Source organism: Nerophis ophidion, linkage group LG23 (genome assembly GCF_033978795.1).
Source record: "Nerophis ophidion isolate RoL-2023_Sa linkage group LG23, RoL_Noph_v1.0, whole genome shotgun sequence".
In the NCBI taxonomy this organism is placed as follows: Eukaryota; Metazoa; Chordata; class Actinopteri; order Syngnathiformes; family Syngnathidae; genus Nerophis; species Nerophis ophidion.
In genome coordinates this window covers 32,710,494-32,726,066 of record NC_084633.1, presented here as the reverse complement: position 1 = coordinate 32,726,066, position 15,573 = coordinate 32,710,494, and the positions used below count along the sequence as shown (strand labels likewise).

Genomic DNA, 15,573 nt, shown 5'->3' with positions numbered 1-15,573 from the left:
GAGTGATTTCTCCAGATTCTCTGAACCTTTTGATGATATTATGGACCGTAGATGTTGAAATCCCTAAATTTCTACCGTCAGTCTACCCCAGGGCAGCTGTGGCTACTGATGTAGCTTACCACCACCAGGTGTGAATGAACGTTGAGTCCCACTTCTCTGTGAGCGCTTTGAGTGTTTAGAAAAGCGCGATATAAATATAAATCTAAGTTATTTCTTGCAATTGCACTTTGAGAAACGTTGTTCTTAAACTGTTTGACTATTTGCTCACGTAGATGTGGACAAACGGGTGTACCTCGCCCCATCCTTACTTGTGAAAGACTGAGCAATTTTTGGGAAGGTGTTTTTATACCCAATCATGGCACACACCTGTTCCCAAATAGCCTGCCCACCTGTGGGATGTTCCAAAAAAGTGTTTGATGAGCATTCCTCAACTTTATCAGTATTTATTGCCACCTTTCCCAACTTCTTTGTCATGTGTTGCTGGCATCTAATTCTAAAGTTAAAGATTATTTGCAAAAAAAAAAAAAAAGTGTATCATCAGATATGTTGTCTTTGTAGCATATTTAATTGAATATGGGTTGAAAATGATTTGCAAATCAATGTATTCCGTTTATATTTACATCTAATTTCCCAACTCATACGGAAACAGGGTTTGTATTTAAAATACACAAAAAAGGGATAACCATGTGGGACAGCGTGGCGCAGTGGAAGAGTGGCCGTGCGCAACCCGAGGGTCCCTTGTTCAAGCCCCACCTAGTACCAACCTCGTCATGTCCGTTGTGTCCTGAGCAAGACACTTCACCCTTGCTCCTGATGGGTGCTGGTTAGCGCCTTGCATGGCAGCTGCCTCTATCAGTGTGTGAATGTGTGTGTGAATGGGTAAATGTGGAAGTAGTGTCAAAGCGCTTTGAGTACCTTGAAGGTAGAAAAGCGCTATACAAGTACAACCCATTCATAATTTATTTATCATTCTTATCTTACGTAAGAATACTGAATGATGTGCAAAATTCCCCCCAAAAAGTGCAGTTTCTACTTAAATGCAATAAACTAAGCAGTTTTAGATTTTGCATACACGCAAATTAGAAGATTGATAGCGTTCTTTGGGAAAACACTGTTTGACATGGCAAGATCCTTCAGATCACGAGCGGTGCAGCAAATGTCTGCTCTTTCATCTCCAAGCAACAAAAACAGACCGCCCATTCTCAGTCAAATGCCCGACATGACTCATTAAGACTACTACAGTTGAGGACTTTGGCAAGGACAAATTAATTAATAACCAGCTGTACACCGCCATGCTTTTATCGTTCATCAGTTGGCTGTGTGACCCCCACATGCACGGCCATAATAAGGAAGTTGAGTTAATGTAAACACAGACACGCTACTATTCAACTCCTCCCTTTTCGCACACTAGGGTCAAATTTAGTAACGACACTCTCACATTCCCAGGCAAACTGCCAATGTGAGAGGAGCCGTGTACCGTGTGTGCATCGCTGTACATACGCCGCTTTTGTGCGTGAGATTGCCTTAGACGCAGAGAGGGGGTCATTCAGTGCAGAGAAGTGATGACCGGGCAGCTGACACAGGGAAGAAAGAAGCAGATAGAAGGTGAATAAAGAGAGGGAGCGATGTAGGTCACTTCCCAATTGTCAGTGAGTCATTGCTCTGGATCACGCCCAAACACACGCACGCACGCACGCACGCACGCACACACACACACACACACACACACAAAGCCAAGTAACATCCCACGGCTTGTGCTTGCAAATCATTGGAGAAGTCTTCGAATGTGAATGTGTGTCTGTGTCCATACGGCCTTTGACCTTTGAACTGGTTTGATGCTCATCATTCCAGTCACACACACAAAGACACACTCACACAAACACACACCAGACACTCCAGAGGTAAACCCCACCACCACGTGCTTCTTTTTACACCAAGCCACTCCAATTCTATACGAACTCTAGCAGATGTATTAGCAAAGATTGGCAGATTAATCGGCACAAATTGAAATGACCATAATACAATTTTATTTACAACTAAAACAATTGACAAAATGTTATGCAATTTCATTTCCTGTCTTCATCAAAAGAGGTCAAAAATGAGGAAAACCCTTCAGTCCACACACTTTTCAAAAATACCACATCATTAACTTTCTTGTGTAGGATGAATTGCAAATACCTTAGAGTTTATCATCAAATTGAACACTTGATGTCCGATAATGGCTTTTTTGCCGATATCCGATATTGTCCAACTCTTAATTACCGATTCCGATATCAACCGATATTTACAGTTGTGGAATTAACACATTATTATGCCTAATTTTGTTGTGATGCCCCGCTGGATGCATTAAACCAGTGGTTTTCAACCTTTTTTCAGTGATGTACCCCCTGTGAACATTTTTTTAATTCAAGTACCCCCTAATCAGAGCAAAGCATTTTTGGTTGAAAAAAAGAGACAAGGAAGTAAAATACAGCACTACGTCATCAGTTTTTGATTTATTAAATTGAATAAAAGTGCAAAATATTTTTCATTTCTAGTGGTCTTTCTTGAACTATTTGGAAAAAAAGACACAAAAATAACTAAAAACTTGTTGAAAAATAATGAAGAGATTCAATTATAAATAAAGATTTCTACACATAAAAGTAATCATCAACTTAAAGTGCCCTCTTTGGGGATTGTAATAGAGATCCATCTGGATTCATGAACTTAATTCTAAAGATTTCTTCACAAAAAAATAAATCTTTAACATCAATATTTATGGAACATGTCCACAAATAATCTAGTTGTCAACACTGAATATTGCATTGTTGCATTTCTTTCCACAGTTTATGAACTTATATTCATTTTTGTTGAAGTATTATTCAATAAATATATTTATAAAGGATTTTTGAATTGCTGCTATTTTTAAAATATTTTTGAAAAATCTCACGTACCCCTTGGCATACCTTCAAGTAACCCCAGGGGTACGCGTACCCTCATTTGAGAACCACTGCATTAAACAATGTAACAAAGTTTTCCAAAATAAAACAACTCAAGGTATGGAAAAAAATGCCCACACGGCACTGCCATGTTTATTATTGAAGTCACAAAGTGCATTATTTTGTTTAACATGCTTCAAAACAGCAGCTTGGAATTTGGGACATGCTCTCCCTGAGAGCGCATGAGGAGGTTGAGGTGGGTGGGGGGTGTATGTTGTATTGGGTCGGGACCCGGCATGGACCGCTCGCCTGCGCATCGGTTGGGGACATCTCTGCGCTGCTGACCCATCTCTGCTCGGGATGGTCTCCTGCTGGCCTCACTATGGACTGGACTCTCACTTTAATGTTAGATCAACTATGTACTGGACTTTTACAATATTATGCTAGACCCACTCGACGTCCATTGCATCCGGTCTCCTCTGGGGTGGGGGTGGGGGCACAGGGGGCTCACCCACATCTGCGGTCCACTCCAAGGTTTCTCATAGTCATTCACATTGACATCCTACCTGGTTGTGAGTTTTTCCTTGCCCTTATGTGGGATCTGAGCCAACGATGTCGTTGTCGCTTGTGCAGCTCTTTGAGACACTTGTGATTTAGGGCTGTATAAATAAACATAGATTTAGGGCTGTATAAATAAACATAGATAGATAGATAGATAGATAGATAGATAGATAGATAGATAGATAGATAGATGGATAGATCTTTATTGATTCCTTCAGGAGAGTTCCATCAGGAAAATTAAAATTAGATAGCTTGCTAACTAACTTACATCTTAATATCAAAACAAAAGTTAATGTCTTTTCCAATTAAGAAACGTCATGCTACAATTTATACTTGTATCAACACATTACTGATCATTTTGATTTGCCATGAGGCATACATTTTCTTTATAAAAGGCCAAACAAATGTTTTATATATATTTAAAAACAAATACAGGTATAGATAATATTATAATATCCATATTTTTTTCTTGATTGCAATCAGCTTTAACACAAGGAATTTGAATTGGTAGAACGTTCTCTCTTTGTTCAGTCCAGTTTCAATTGTTGCTTTATTGTAAAAAGGTAACACGGGCTACACTTTATTCTGCTCTCCCTGAATGTTGCAATATAGTTTGCCAAACATTTTAACAGTCCTTTAAATTAGATTTGTAAAAAAACAAACAAACTAGTAAGAGTCAGTGGAAGTTTGAATTTCCCTTTCAGGGTCGCGGGGGGGTGCTGGAGCCTATCTCAGCTACAATCGGTCGGAAGGCGGCGTACATCTTGGACAAGTCGCCACCACATCGCAGGGCCAACACAGATAGACAGACAACATTTACACTCACATTCACACACTAGGGCCAATTTAGTGTTGCCAATCAACCTATCCCCAGGTGCATGTCTTTGGAAGTGGGAGGAAGCCGGACTACCCGGAGGGAACCCACGCAGTCCGGGGAGAACATGCAAACTCCACACAGAAAGATCCTGAACCCAAGATTGAACCCAGGACTGTTGCTGTCAAATTTGCTGGACACTGCGAGAATATGTCATCAACATGTATTATCACAATATGACAATAATATCAAAAGCTCCATGGTTGGACAAATGTACAAACCCCATTTCCCTACGAGTTGGGAAATTGTGTTAGATGTAAATATAAACGGAATACAATGATTTGCAAATCCTTTTCAACCCATATTCAGTTGAATGCACTACAAAGACAAGATATTTGATGTTCAAACTTATAAACTTTATTTTTTTTTGCAAATAATAATTAACTTAGAATTTCATGGCTGCAACACGTGCCAAAGTAGCTGGGAAAGGGCATGTTCACCACTGTGTTACATCACATTTTCTTTTAACACTCAATAAACATTTGGGAACTGAGGAAACTATTTGTTGAAGCTTTGAAAGTGGAATTCTTTACCATTCTTGCTTGATGTATAGCTTAAATTGTTTAACAGTCCGGGGTCTTGTTGTCGTATTTTACGCTTCATAATGCGCCACACATTTTCGATGGGTACATGTCTGGACTGCATGCAGGCCAGGAAAGTACCCGCACTCTGTTACTACAAAGCCACACTGTTGTAACACGTGGCTTGGCATTGTTTTGCTGAAATAAGCAGGAGCGTCTATGATAACGTTGCTTGGATGACAACATATGTTGCTCCAAAAACCTGTATGGACCATTCAGCATTAATGGTGCCTTCACAGATGTGTAAGTTACCCATGCCTTGGCCACTAATACACCCCCATACCATCACAGATGCTGGCTTTTGAACTTTGCGCCTTTAACACTCTGAATGGTTATTTTCCCCTTTTTTCCGGAGGACACCACGTCCACAGTTTCCAAATATAATTTGAAGTGTGGACTCGTCAGACCACAGACCATTTTTCCACTTTACATCAGTCCATCTTAGATGAGCTCAAGCCCAGAGAAGCCGGCGGCGTTACTTTGTGTTGTTGATAAATGGCTTTGGCTTTGCATAGTAGAGTTTAACTTGCACTCACAGATATAGCGACCAACTGTAGTTACTGACAGTGGTTTTATGAAGTATTCCTGAGCCCAAGTGGTGATATTCTTTACACACTGATGTGGGTTTTTGATGCAGTACCGCCTGAGGGATCAAAAGTCCGTAATATCATCGCTTATGTTCAGCGATTTCTCCAGATTCTCTGAACCTTTTGATGATTTTATGGACTGTAGATGGTAAAATCCCATAATTCCATGCAATAGCTCGTTGAGAAATGTTGTTCTAAAACTGTTCGACAATTTGCTTAAGAATTGGTGACCCTCGCCCCATCCTTGTTTGGGAATGACTTAGCATTTCATGGAAGCTGTTTTATACCCAATCATGGCACCCACCTGTTCCCAATTAAACTGCACACCTGTGGGATGTTCCAATTAGGTGTTTGATGAGCATTCCTCAACTTTATCAGTATTTATTGCAACCTTTCCCAACTTCTTTGTCACCTGTTGCTGGCATCAAATTCTAAAGTTAATGATTATTTGCAAAAAAAAAAAAAGGTCATCAGTTTGAACATCAAATATGTTGTCTTTGTAGCACATTCAACTGAATATGGGTTGAAAATGATTTGCAAATCATTGTATTCCATTTATATTTACATCTAACACAATTTCCCAACTCATATTGAAACGGGGTTTGTATATCATGTATATATTCACATTAAAAAAAATTCTTACAGTTATACCTCGGTTATTTGTTCTTTACAAAAAGCCAGGGAAAGACCTAATCAAAACGATGCAAATCCAATGAATCCAGTCCAGACATCCAAAACAAATTTAATAAATGGAATAAGCGGTAGAAATGGATTGACGGATGATTGTAAAATACATATAAAGTACATGACGGACTAAATGGAAAATGGGACAGCAGCTTCAAAAAATGTGCACTCTGCTACAAGCACTTACTTAACTTCAGCAGTCTGTCTCACAACTTTATTTGGCTCCATGGTGGATTATTTTGCAATACTAAAAAGGGACTTAGATAAGTGGAACACCACTCAAGGTCGGATTTCCTAGTCTGAAAGTGAGCGCGTTACAATTTGGCTTTAATGATGGCTGCTTTAAATGTAAACAACACTGTAAAGTCCTATAATATCTGTTATTAGCACTTTTGATTAGTTTTTGTCACACTAAATCAGCCATATACGATATATTGGTGGACGTTTATTTATGCTAAAGTTACTGTAGGGCAGGGGTCGGGAACCTTTTTGGCTGAGAGAGCCATGAAATCCAAATATTGTAAAATTTATTTCCGGAAGAGCCATATGATATCACTGAATACAATCCGTGCATTTTTAAGTAGGACTAACATTTTTAGAGGATAATAAGTATTTTATTCCTTTTAATAACATTATTCTGAAGCTAACCAATAATAACTTAAATATTTCTTACCATTAATGCGACCCTTTTGTAACCCAAAGGAGAGCTGGGGTTGGTTGAGCCACCCGCAAACTTGAAAAGGTGCGGTAGAAACAGATGGATGGTTTAAAATGCATGAGAATGTTTTATTATTTGAACGTTATTTTTAACACTGTTATTTCCAGCGGAATTATTCATTACTTATCGTGTTAAGCAATGTCAGCAAAGATTTATCTGAGAGCCAGATACAGTCTTCAAAAGAGCCACATCTGGCCCGCAAGACATAGGTTCCCTACCCCTGCTGTAGTGTAAACTACATTTATTTTATTTAGTATAAGCGTTCTATATTGCTAGCAATAGCGTCTGTGTTTCCTCTTTATCCAGCGTGTTGGAAGGTTGCAAAAAAGTGCATATTTGTCCATATGGTGTTTTTATTCACACAAGGCAAGCGCAAAATAGCTTTTGTGGGTGTGGCCAGCTTGATTTCCGACCTCGTAGATGAAATGCTCACAATTTGGCTGTGACGTCATTCCCAGCTCTGAATTCCAACTTCGGAAGTAAATAGAACGCATCATAAGACTAGATCAGACCAATCCTGGTCATGAACTGATGAAGCCTACCGTATTTTTCGGACTATAAGTCGCAGTTTTGTGAAATGATTGACACATTACCGTAAAATATCAAATAATATTATTTGGCTCATTCACGTAATTGACTAGACGTATAAGATTTAATCGGATTTAGCGATTAGGGGTGACAGATTGTTTGGTAAACGTATAGCATGTTCTATATGTTATAGTTATTTGAATGACCCTTACCATAATATGTTACGTTAACATACCAGGCACCTTCTCAGTAGGTTATCTATGCATCATATAACGTACACTTATTCAGCCTGTTGTTCACTATTCTTTATTTATTTTAAATTGCCTTTCAAAAGTTTATTCTTGGTGTTGGGTTTTATCAAATAAATTTCCCCCAAAAATGCGACTTATACTCCAGTGCGACATATATATGTTTTTTTTTCCTTCTTTATTATGCATTTTCGGCAGGTGCAACTTATACTATGGAGCGACGTATACTCCGCAAAATACGGTACTTTGATGAGGTGAAACATCTTCTATGGCTCTGCTTACATTGGACACCAAATAAGATTCCTTTGCCCTCAAGTGACACAGAGCAGATATTTTTTTGCCATTCTAAATGCTCCAAAGTACTTCAAATTTGATATTTTCACATCAGATTTGTGCCACATCAGGAGGTACTACGAAAATGATCTTTTCAAACGTGACTGCAGTCTAAACGGCAATTTGACCTGTTTGCGGATTTTACGTCATCTTTGGTCGAGTTACGTCATTCGCGTTCGCAGGAAAAGACAGCAGAAGTGGATACGGCGCTGTGCCGACTTCTAGAACCCTGGGCCCCGAGTGATGCAATGCTTTGGACATCGACTGCATTTGGTGGTTGGTGAATGTCTATATTTCTATTTACACATACACCGATTTGCTTTGGAACATACATGCATACAACATGAAACATCACACACGCGTGCATACCACTCAATGGCCTAGTGGTTAGAGTGTTCGCCCTGAGATCGGTAGGTTGTGAGTTCAAAACCCGGCCGAGTCATACCAAAGACTATAAAAAAATGGGACCCATTGCCTCCCTGCTTGGCACTCAGCATCGAGGGTTGGAATTGGGGGTTAAATCACCTTAAATGATTCCCGGGCGCGGCACCGCTGCTGCCCACTGCTCCCCTCACCTCCCAGGGGGTGACCATGGGGATGGTTCAAATGCAGAGAACAAATTTCACCACACCTTGTGTGTGTGTGACAATCATTGGTACTTTAATTAATTAATTAATATATGTCTCCTTGTAGCGACGATCACTAATGTTGTTTGTTTACGTTTTCACTTCTGTTAGCAACTTGGTTTCAAAGCTAACGATAGCGCCTCTCTGCTGCTTGCACGGTGTGTCAACTCCATCCATCCATTTTCTACCGCTTATTCCCTTTCGGGGTCGCGGGGGGCGCTGGCGCCTATCTCAGCTACAATCGGGCAGAAGGCGGGGTACACCCTGGACAAGTCGCCACCTCATCGCAGGGCCAACACAGATAGACAGACAACATTCACACTCACATTCACACACTAGGGCCAATTTAGTGTTGCCAATCAACCTATCCCCAGGTGCATGTCTTTGGAAGTGGGAGGAAGCCGGAGTACCCGGAGGGAACCCACGCATTCACGGGGAGAACATGCAAACTCCACACAGAAAGATCCCGAGCCTGGATTTGAACCCAGGACTGCAGGACCTTCGTATTGTGAGGCAGACGCACTAACCCCTCTGCCACCGTGAAGCCATTTAACTAAAACTCGGTGTAAAAGTGCATCCTCCCATAGCCTGTGCGGACTAAGCTACTGAAGTGTAGCTGTTTGGCTGGCTGAAAAGTAGCCTCAAACTTAACGGTCAGCGGCTTTCACCGCAGTGAGCGAGTAGAAGCTCCATCTGTCCCGCGCACAAGCGTAAGGATACGAACCTAACATTTACAAACAAAATGAACGAAAATTGAGTTGTTTGGCCACAATACCCAAAAATATGTTTGGAGGAGAAAAGGTGAGGCCTGTAATCCCAGGAACACCATTCATACCATCACGCATGGAGGTGGTAGTATTATGCGCTAGGCCTGTTTTGCTGCTAATGGAACTGGTGCTTTAAATGCGACAATGAAAAAGGAGGAGTATCTCAAAATTCTTCAGGATAACCTAAAATCATCAGCCCATAGGTTGGGTCTTGGGCCCAGTTGGGTGTTCCAACTGGACAATGATCCCAAACACGTGTCAAAAGTGGTAAAGGAATGGATAAACAGGCTAGAATTAAGGTTTTACGATGGCCTTCCTAAAGTCCTAACTTAAATGTGTGGACAATCCTGAAGAAACAAGTCAGAAAAACAACAAATTTTGCTGAACTGCATCAATTTTGTCAAGAGAAGTGGTTAAAAATTCAACCAGAAGCTTGTGGATGGCTAACAAAAGTGCCTTATTGCATTGAAACTTGCCAAGGGACATGTAATTAAATATTAACATTGCTGTATGTATACTTTTGACTCAGCAGGTTTGGTCACATGTGAGGCTAGCAGAGCCATGCGAGTGGTAATACGAGAGAAATCAGGTGAGAATCTGGTAACAAATGAAGGAAGAATTAACTCCCAAGAAAAACAGTAGGGGGTCCACCGTCTGGCGGTGGTTTGGCTTCAAACGGGAATATGTTGAACAGACAACCGTAATTTGTCAACTGTGGGGCAAAAGTGTTGCTACAAAAAGTAGCATTACTGCTAATATGTAGCATCGTTAGAAAAGTCACCTGCTAGAGAATGAAGAGTGCTTACTCCGCAAGTCAACACTCCGTTCGGTGCCACACCATCAAAATGCCGAGGCAAACATTTCCACATCAACACCGTATAAAAAAAATAGTCAACAAAAAAGGAGATAATGTCCCAGTAACCTACCACATAGCGAAGGACGAATACTATTTGATTTCCTATTATGCAGCTCATTTTTATGACACTTATTGAAATATCTTGTGTAATATCATGCACAAAAGTGCACTTTATTTGTTTTAAACTATTGTAGTGGCGTTCTGTACAAAAAGTGCACTTTAATATAGTGTTGTTTTGATATGTCACCTTAGTGACATCATGCACAATATTGCACTAATAGCTTGTTTTAAAATATCTCTTGACAATCTTGCACTTTCTGTTTTGGAAATGACATGAATATTTGTGCCACTGCTTAATAACTGTTTAATAAAATACAGTTTTGGTCAATTGACTTAGTTGTGATTTTCCTCTCTGCATGAAAGTTTAAAATGAGCATATATTAATGCAGTATGAACAACAATGTTTTAATGTAGACACATAGAATCATAATACTGCTGTGATTATGTCTCTAGTGTTAAATCAAGGCTAAGGCAAAATATTGAGATATATATATCGTGTATCGTGACATGGCCTAAAAATATCGAGATATTAAAAAAAGTCCATCTCGCCCAGCCCTAGAAGGGACCTTAGAACATAACTACCAACCTTGAGACCTCCGATTTCAGGAGATGGGGGGGTGGAGGGCGTGGTGTCGCTGGGGGCGCGGTTAAGAGGGGAGGAGTATGTTTACAGCCATCCATCCATCCATTTCCTACCGCTTATTCCCTTTGGGGCCGCGGGGTGCGCTGGTGCCTATCTCAGCTACAATCGAGCAGAAGGCGGTGTACACCCTGGACAAGTTGCCTCCTCATCGCAGTATGTGTAGAAATCCTTATTTAAAATTGAATCACTTGTTTATTTTTCAACAAGTTTTTAGTTATTTTTATATCTTTTTTTTTTCCAAATAGTTCAAGAAAGACCACTACAAAGGAGCAATATTTTGCACTGTTATACGATTTAAGAAATATGAAACTGATGACATAGTGCTGTATTTTACTTTTGTATCTTTTTTTTTCAACCAAAAATGCTTTGCTCTGATTAGGGAGTACTTGAATGAAAAAATTTTTTTCACAGGGGGTACATCTCTGAAAAAAGTTTGAGAAACAACTGCTCTAAAAGCCGTAGATGTTATTGTCACATATGCATGCACAGTAGATGGCAGTATTCTCCTGTTTAAGAGTGTCACAACATTGCTGTTTACGGCAGACGAACTGCTTTACGGTAGACGAAAACATGACTGTTGTTGTTCTGTGTTGTTGCCGCGCTGGGTCAACGTTAATGAGACTGTCTAACAATAAACCCACATAAGAAACCAATAACTCGCCCTTGATCATTTTACAGTTATAACGTCATTGGGCAGGCACTCTGTTTATAATGCGGGAAAGCGGACGTGAAAACAGGCTGTCGACACGACACTCGGGTCCGCATGGAGCTGGAGGGGGCGTGGCCTCCAGCTCGGCCTGAATTTCCGGGAGATTTTCGGGAGAGGCGGTGAATTTCGTGAGTCTCCCGGAAAATCCATGAGGGTCGGCAAGTATGCCTTAGAACAGGGGTGCCCATTACGTCGACAGCGAGCTACCGGTTGATCGCGGAAGGTGTGTCAGTCGATCACAAACCAGGCATTAAAAAAATAGACATAAAAATGAGCAATCATCAATCTTCACCAAGACTTCACTTTCGTCAGTTGTTTGACATTCTCGGCACCCAAGGATCTTGTGAGCTCATTATTAAGAAAAAAATCACTGACAGGACGGACGGAGAGAAACACTTTTTACTTCAACAGACTCTTGGACCGTACCTGCTGTCAAAACTCTAAAGACCGACTGCACAGTTCCTGTCTTCACCATAAAAGACCTGCTTCATTCTGCCTGTGCTAACAAAATAAGAGTCTCAGAAAGATAGCGTGCACAAGCTAGCAAGCTACGGAGTTTGATGCCAATGTATTTCTCCCCCGCCCTCAGCGACCGCTCCCTCTCCTCGCTCGCCCACACACTCACTGACGTCACTCACCTGCTGTCAACACATTAAAGGGCCACACACACATATGCTACTCTCATAACAAAGTGTTTAAAAACGATTATGCAAGTTGGACAAATGAGATGCCAAATCCAACCACTTTCATGTGGTATTGGACAGTAAGGAGGACTTTTTTTCTCCTCCATTTGAAAATGCAAACGTTATCAACACCACTGTCTGATTCCAATCAATGCAAGTCATCAGAATCAAATACACCAACTTATATTCTTGTCTTCATGAAAGAAAGGAATCTATATGTGTTAAACATGCTTGTATTGTCATTAAACACCATTAAAGGCCTACTGAAATGAGATGTTCTTATTTAAACGGGGATAGCAGGTCCGTTCTATGTTTCAAACTTAAACATTTTGCGATATAGCCATATTTTTGCTGAAAGGATTTAGTAGAGAACATCCACGATAAAGTTCGCAACTTTCGGTGCTAAGAGAAAAGCCCTGCCTCTACCGGAAGTCACAGACGATGACGTCACATGTTGATGGCTCCTCACATATTCACATTGATTTTAATGGGAGCCTCCAACAAAAACAGCTATTCAGACCGAGAAATCATCAATTCCCCCAGTAATTTCAGCGAGGATGAAACATTCATGTTTGAGGATATTGATAGCGACGGACTAGAAAAAAAAAAAAAAGTAAAAAAAAAAAACACGATTGCATTGGGACGGATTCAGATGTTTTTAGACACATTTACTAGGATAATTCTGGGAAATCCCTTATCTTTCTATTGTGTTGCTAGTGTTTTAGTGAATTTAACAGTACCTGATAGTCTGAGGTGTACGTCCACGGGTGTGTTGACGCGAAGTGTCTCAGGGAAGTCGACGGCAGCTGTATGGGCGGCACAAGCTCAGCTGATATCCGGTAAGAAGCGACTTTTTACCACAATTTTCTCACCGAAACCTGCTGGTTGACATTCGGTTGGGATCCATGTTCGCTGTGATCCATAGTAAAGTTTCAACTCAGTGAATTTTAAACAAGGAGTCACCGTGTGTTTGTGTGGCTAAAGGCTAAAGCTTCCCAACTCCATCTACTTTGACTTCTCCAATATTAATTGAACAAATTGCAAAGGATTCAGCAACACAGATCTCCAAAATACTGTGTAATTATGTGGTTATAGCAGGCGACATTTAGCTGTGTGTGTGCGCAGCGCTCGTAATCCCTAACAGCCCGTGACGTCCAGCGTACACGTCATCATTACGCGACATTTTCAAGAAAAAACTCCCGGGAAGTTTAACATTGCAATTTAGTAAACTAAAAAGGCCGTATTGGCATGTGTTGCAATGTTAATATTTCATCATAGATATAGAAACTATCAGACTGTGTGCGTGGCGGGTAGTAGTGGGTTTCAGTAGGCCTTTAACTTGTTAACAAAAATGTCTATTTCATAAATAAATATAAATCAAAAATATGAATGATGTAGATCTCCTTGACTTGGTCAATTGAAAAGTAGCTCGCCTGCAGAAAAAGTGTGAGCACCCCTGCCTTAGAATGTTCCACGCGGGCCACTATAACAAGAGCTGTGAACCCCAAAAGACCCCCGGGGCTGCACTTTGGACACCCCTGCTCTAAATGATGACATTAAAGTTGGAATCCAACAAAATTAGGGAATGACTCTTTTCCTTCACATAAAATGATCAAGTAATCGAGCTTGAACGGGACTCACAGTGACAAGATCCGCTCCAGTGCCTGGCGGTCAGGAGGGACGCCCCGAACGGCCTTTGAAGTCCTCCCACGCCGGGAAGAAGTCCTTTCTCCGGCTCCAGTCCCGGTGCTCTGTGATAGTAGTCCATGCCCAGAAAGGAGCCACTGCTGGGGCTGTGGGAGCTGGGGCTCATGCCCACCATATCCACGCTCTCGTACATCCCCCCTCCGAGCTTGTGGTGTGTTGCGGCGGAGGCAGATAAAAGATGAAAAGGCGTCGCGGACGGAAGGAGGACTTCAGCGTCTCATGGCGTGTTGACGACCGGAAAAGAGGGGACGGCGTCCGGTGACCTTTCAACCCTTTGACGAAGTGTTGTTCGCCGACAAACTTATCGCGCGAATAACGCCAGACGAGCGGGCGTTACATGTTACATATCACATCGGGAATAACGTTACATGACCACGTGGGGGTCCAATGTACGTCACTCATACGAGCCCCAAACGTCAATTACGTCACGTTAATCCGCGCAGTCGAGCGGCCCCTCAACGTGATCATTTTATAATCCACGGCCACGCCGGGTGGGGGAAGTAACGTGGGTGAAATAAAAGGAATCCACTTCGCTCCGGGTCGAAAAACAAAACAAACAGACACACCAAAAAAATATATAATAATAAATAAATTTTCAAAAAAAAGACACGCGAGCTGTGACGCTTTGAAGTTACCCACGATGATATTGTGAGGGGAGGAAAAAGAAAAAAGGGCGGCGTGTTTGTTCTTGTTGCTGACTCTTGTAGTTGTGATCCGGCGGCGCAGGAAGGGGGCAGTGTCCTGTTGTAACCTCCGGCCTGTACCCGATGGCCTCTCCCGCTCCGCCCCCTTACTGGCGGCCACCAGCTGCGCACGAGCGCCCCCTTCCTGCCGTGACGTTTACTGCGATATCCTCCTGCAGCCAGGGTCCCTAACCTATTTTCCACCAGGGAGCGGTTCAAAGGCCTACTGAAATGAGATTTTCTTATTTAAACGGGGATAGTAGGTCCATTCTATGTGTCATACTTGATCATTTCGCTATATAGCCATATTTTTGCTGAAAGGGTTTAGTAGGGAACATCCACAATAAAGTTCGCAACTAGAGAAAAGCCCTGCCTCTACCGGAAGTCGCAGACGATGACGTCACACGTTGAGTGCTCCTCATATATTCACATTGATTTTAATGGGAGCCTCCAACAAAAACAACTATTCAGACCGAGAAAACGACAATTTCCCCATTAATTTGAGCGAGGATGAAATATTTGTGTTTGAGGATATTGATAGCGACGGACTAGAAAAAAAAAAAAAAAAAGTTAAAAAAAAAAGCGCGATTGCAATCGCTTTGCATTGAGATGGATTCATATGTTTTTAGACACATTTACTAGGATAATTCTGGGAAATCCCTAATCTTTCTATTGTGTTGCTAGTGTTTTAGTGAGTTTAACTGTACCTGATAGTCGGAGGTGTACGTCCACGGGTGTGTTGACGCGCAGTCTCTCAGGGAAGTCGACGGCAGCTGTATGGGCGGCACAAGCTCAGCTGATATCCGG

At 41.5% G+C, this 15,573-nt stretch overlaps 1 protein-coding gene across 1 annotated transcript in view; it reads right to left on the bottom strand.

Annotated features, from left to right (window-relative positions):
• LOC133541099 (retinoic acid receptor alpha-A-like) overlaps window positions 1-14,823 on the bottom strand; it is a 68,224-nt gene extending 53,401 nt beyond the window's left edge. Inside the window, exon 1 of the mRNA XM_061884187.1 lies at window positions 14,018-14,823. Within this exon, the coding sequence (XP_061740171.1) occupies window positions 14,018-14,216 (199 nt within the window). The 5' untranslated portion in view covers window positions 14,217-14,823. The remainder of the gene's footprint in view (window positions 1-14,017) is intronic.
• Window positions 14,824-15,573: the final 750 nt, after the last annotated feature.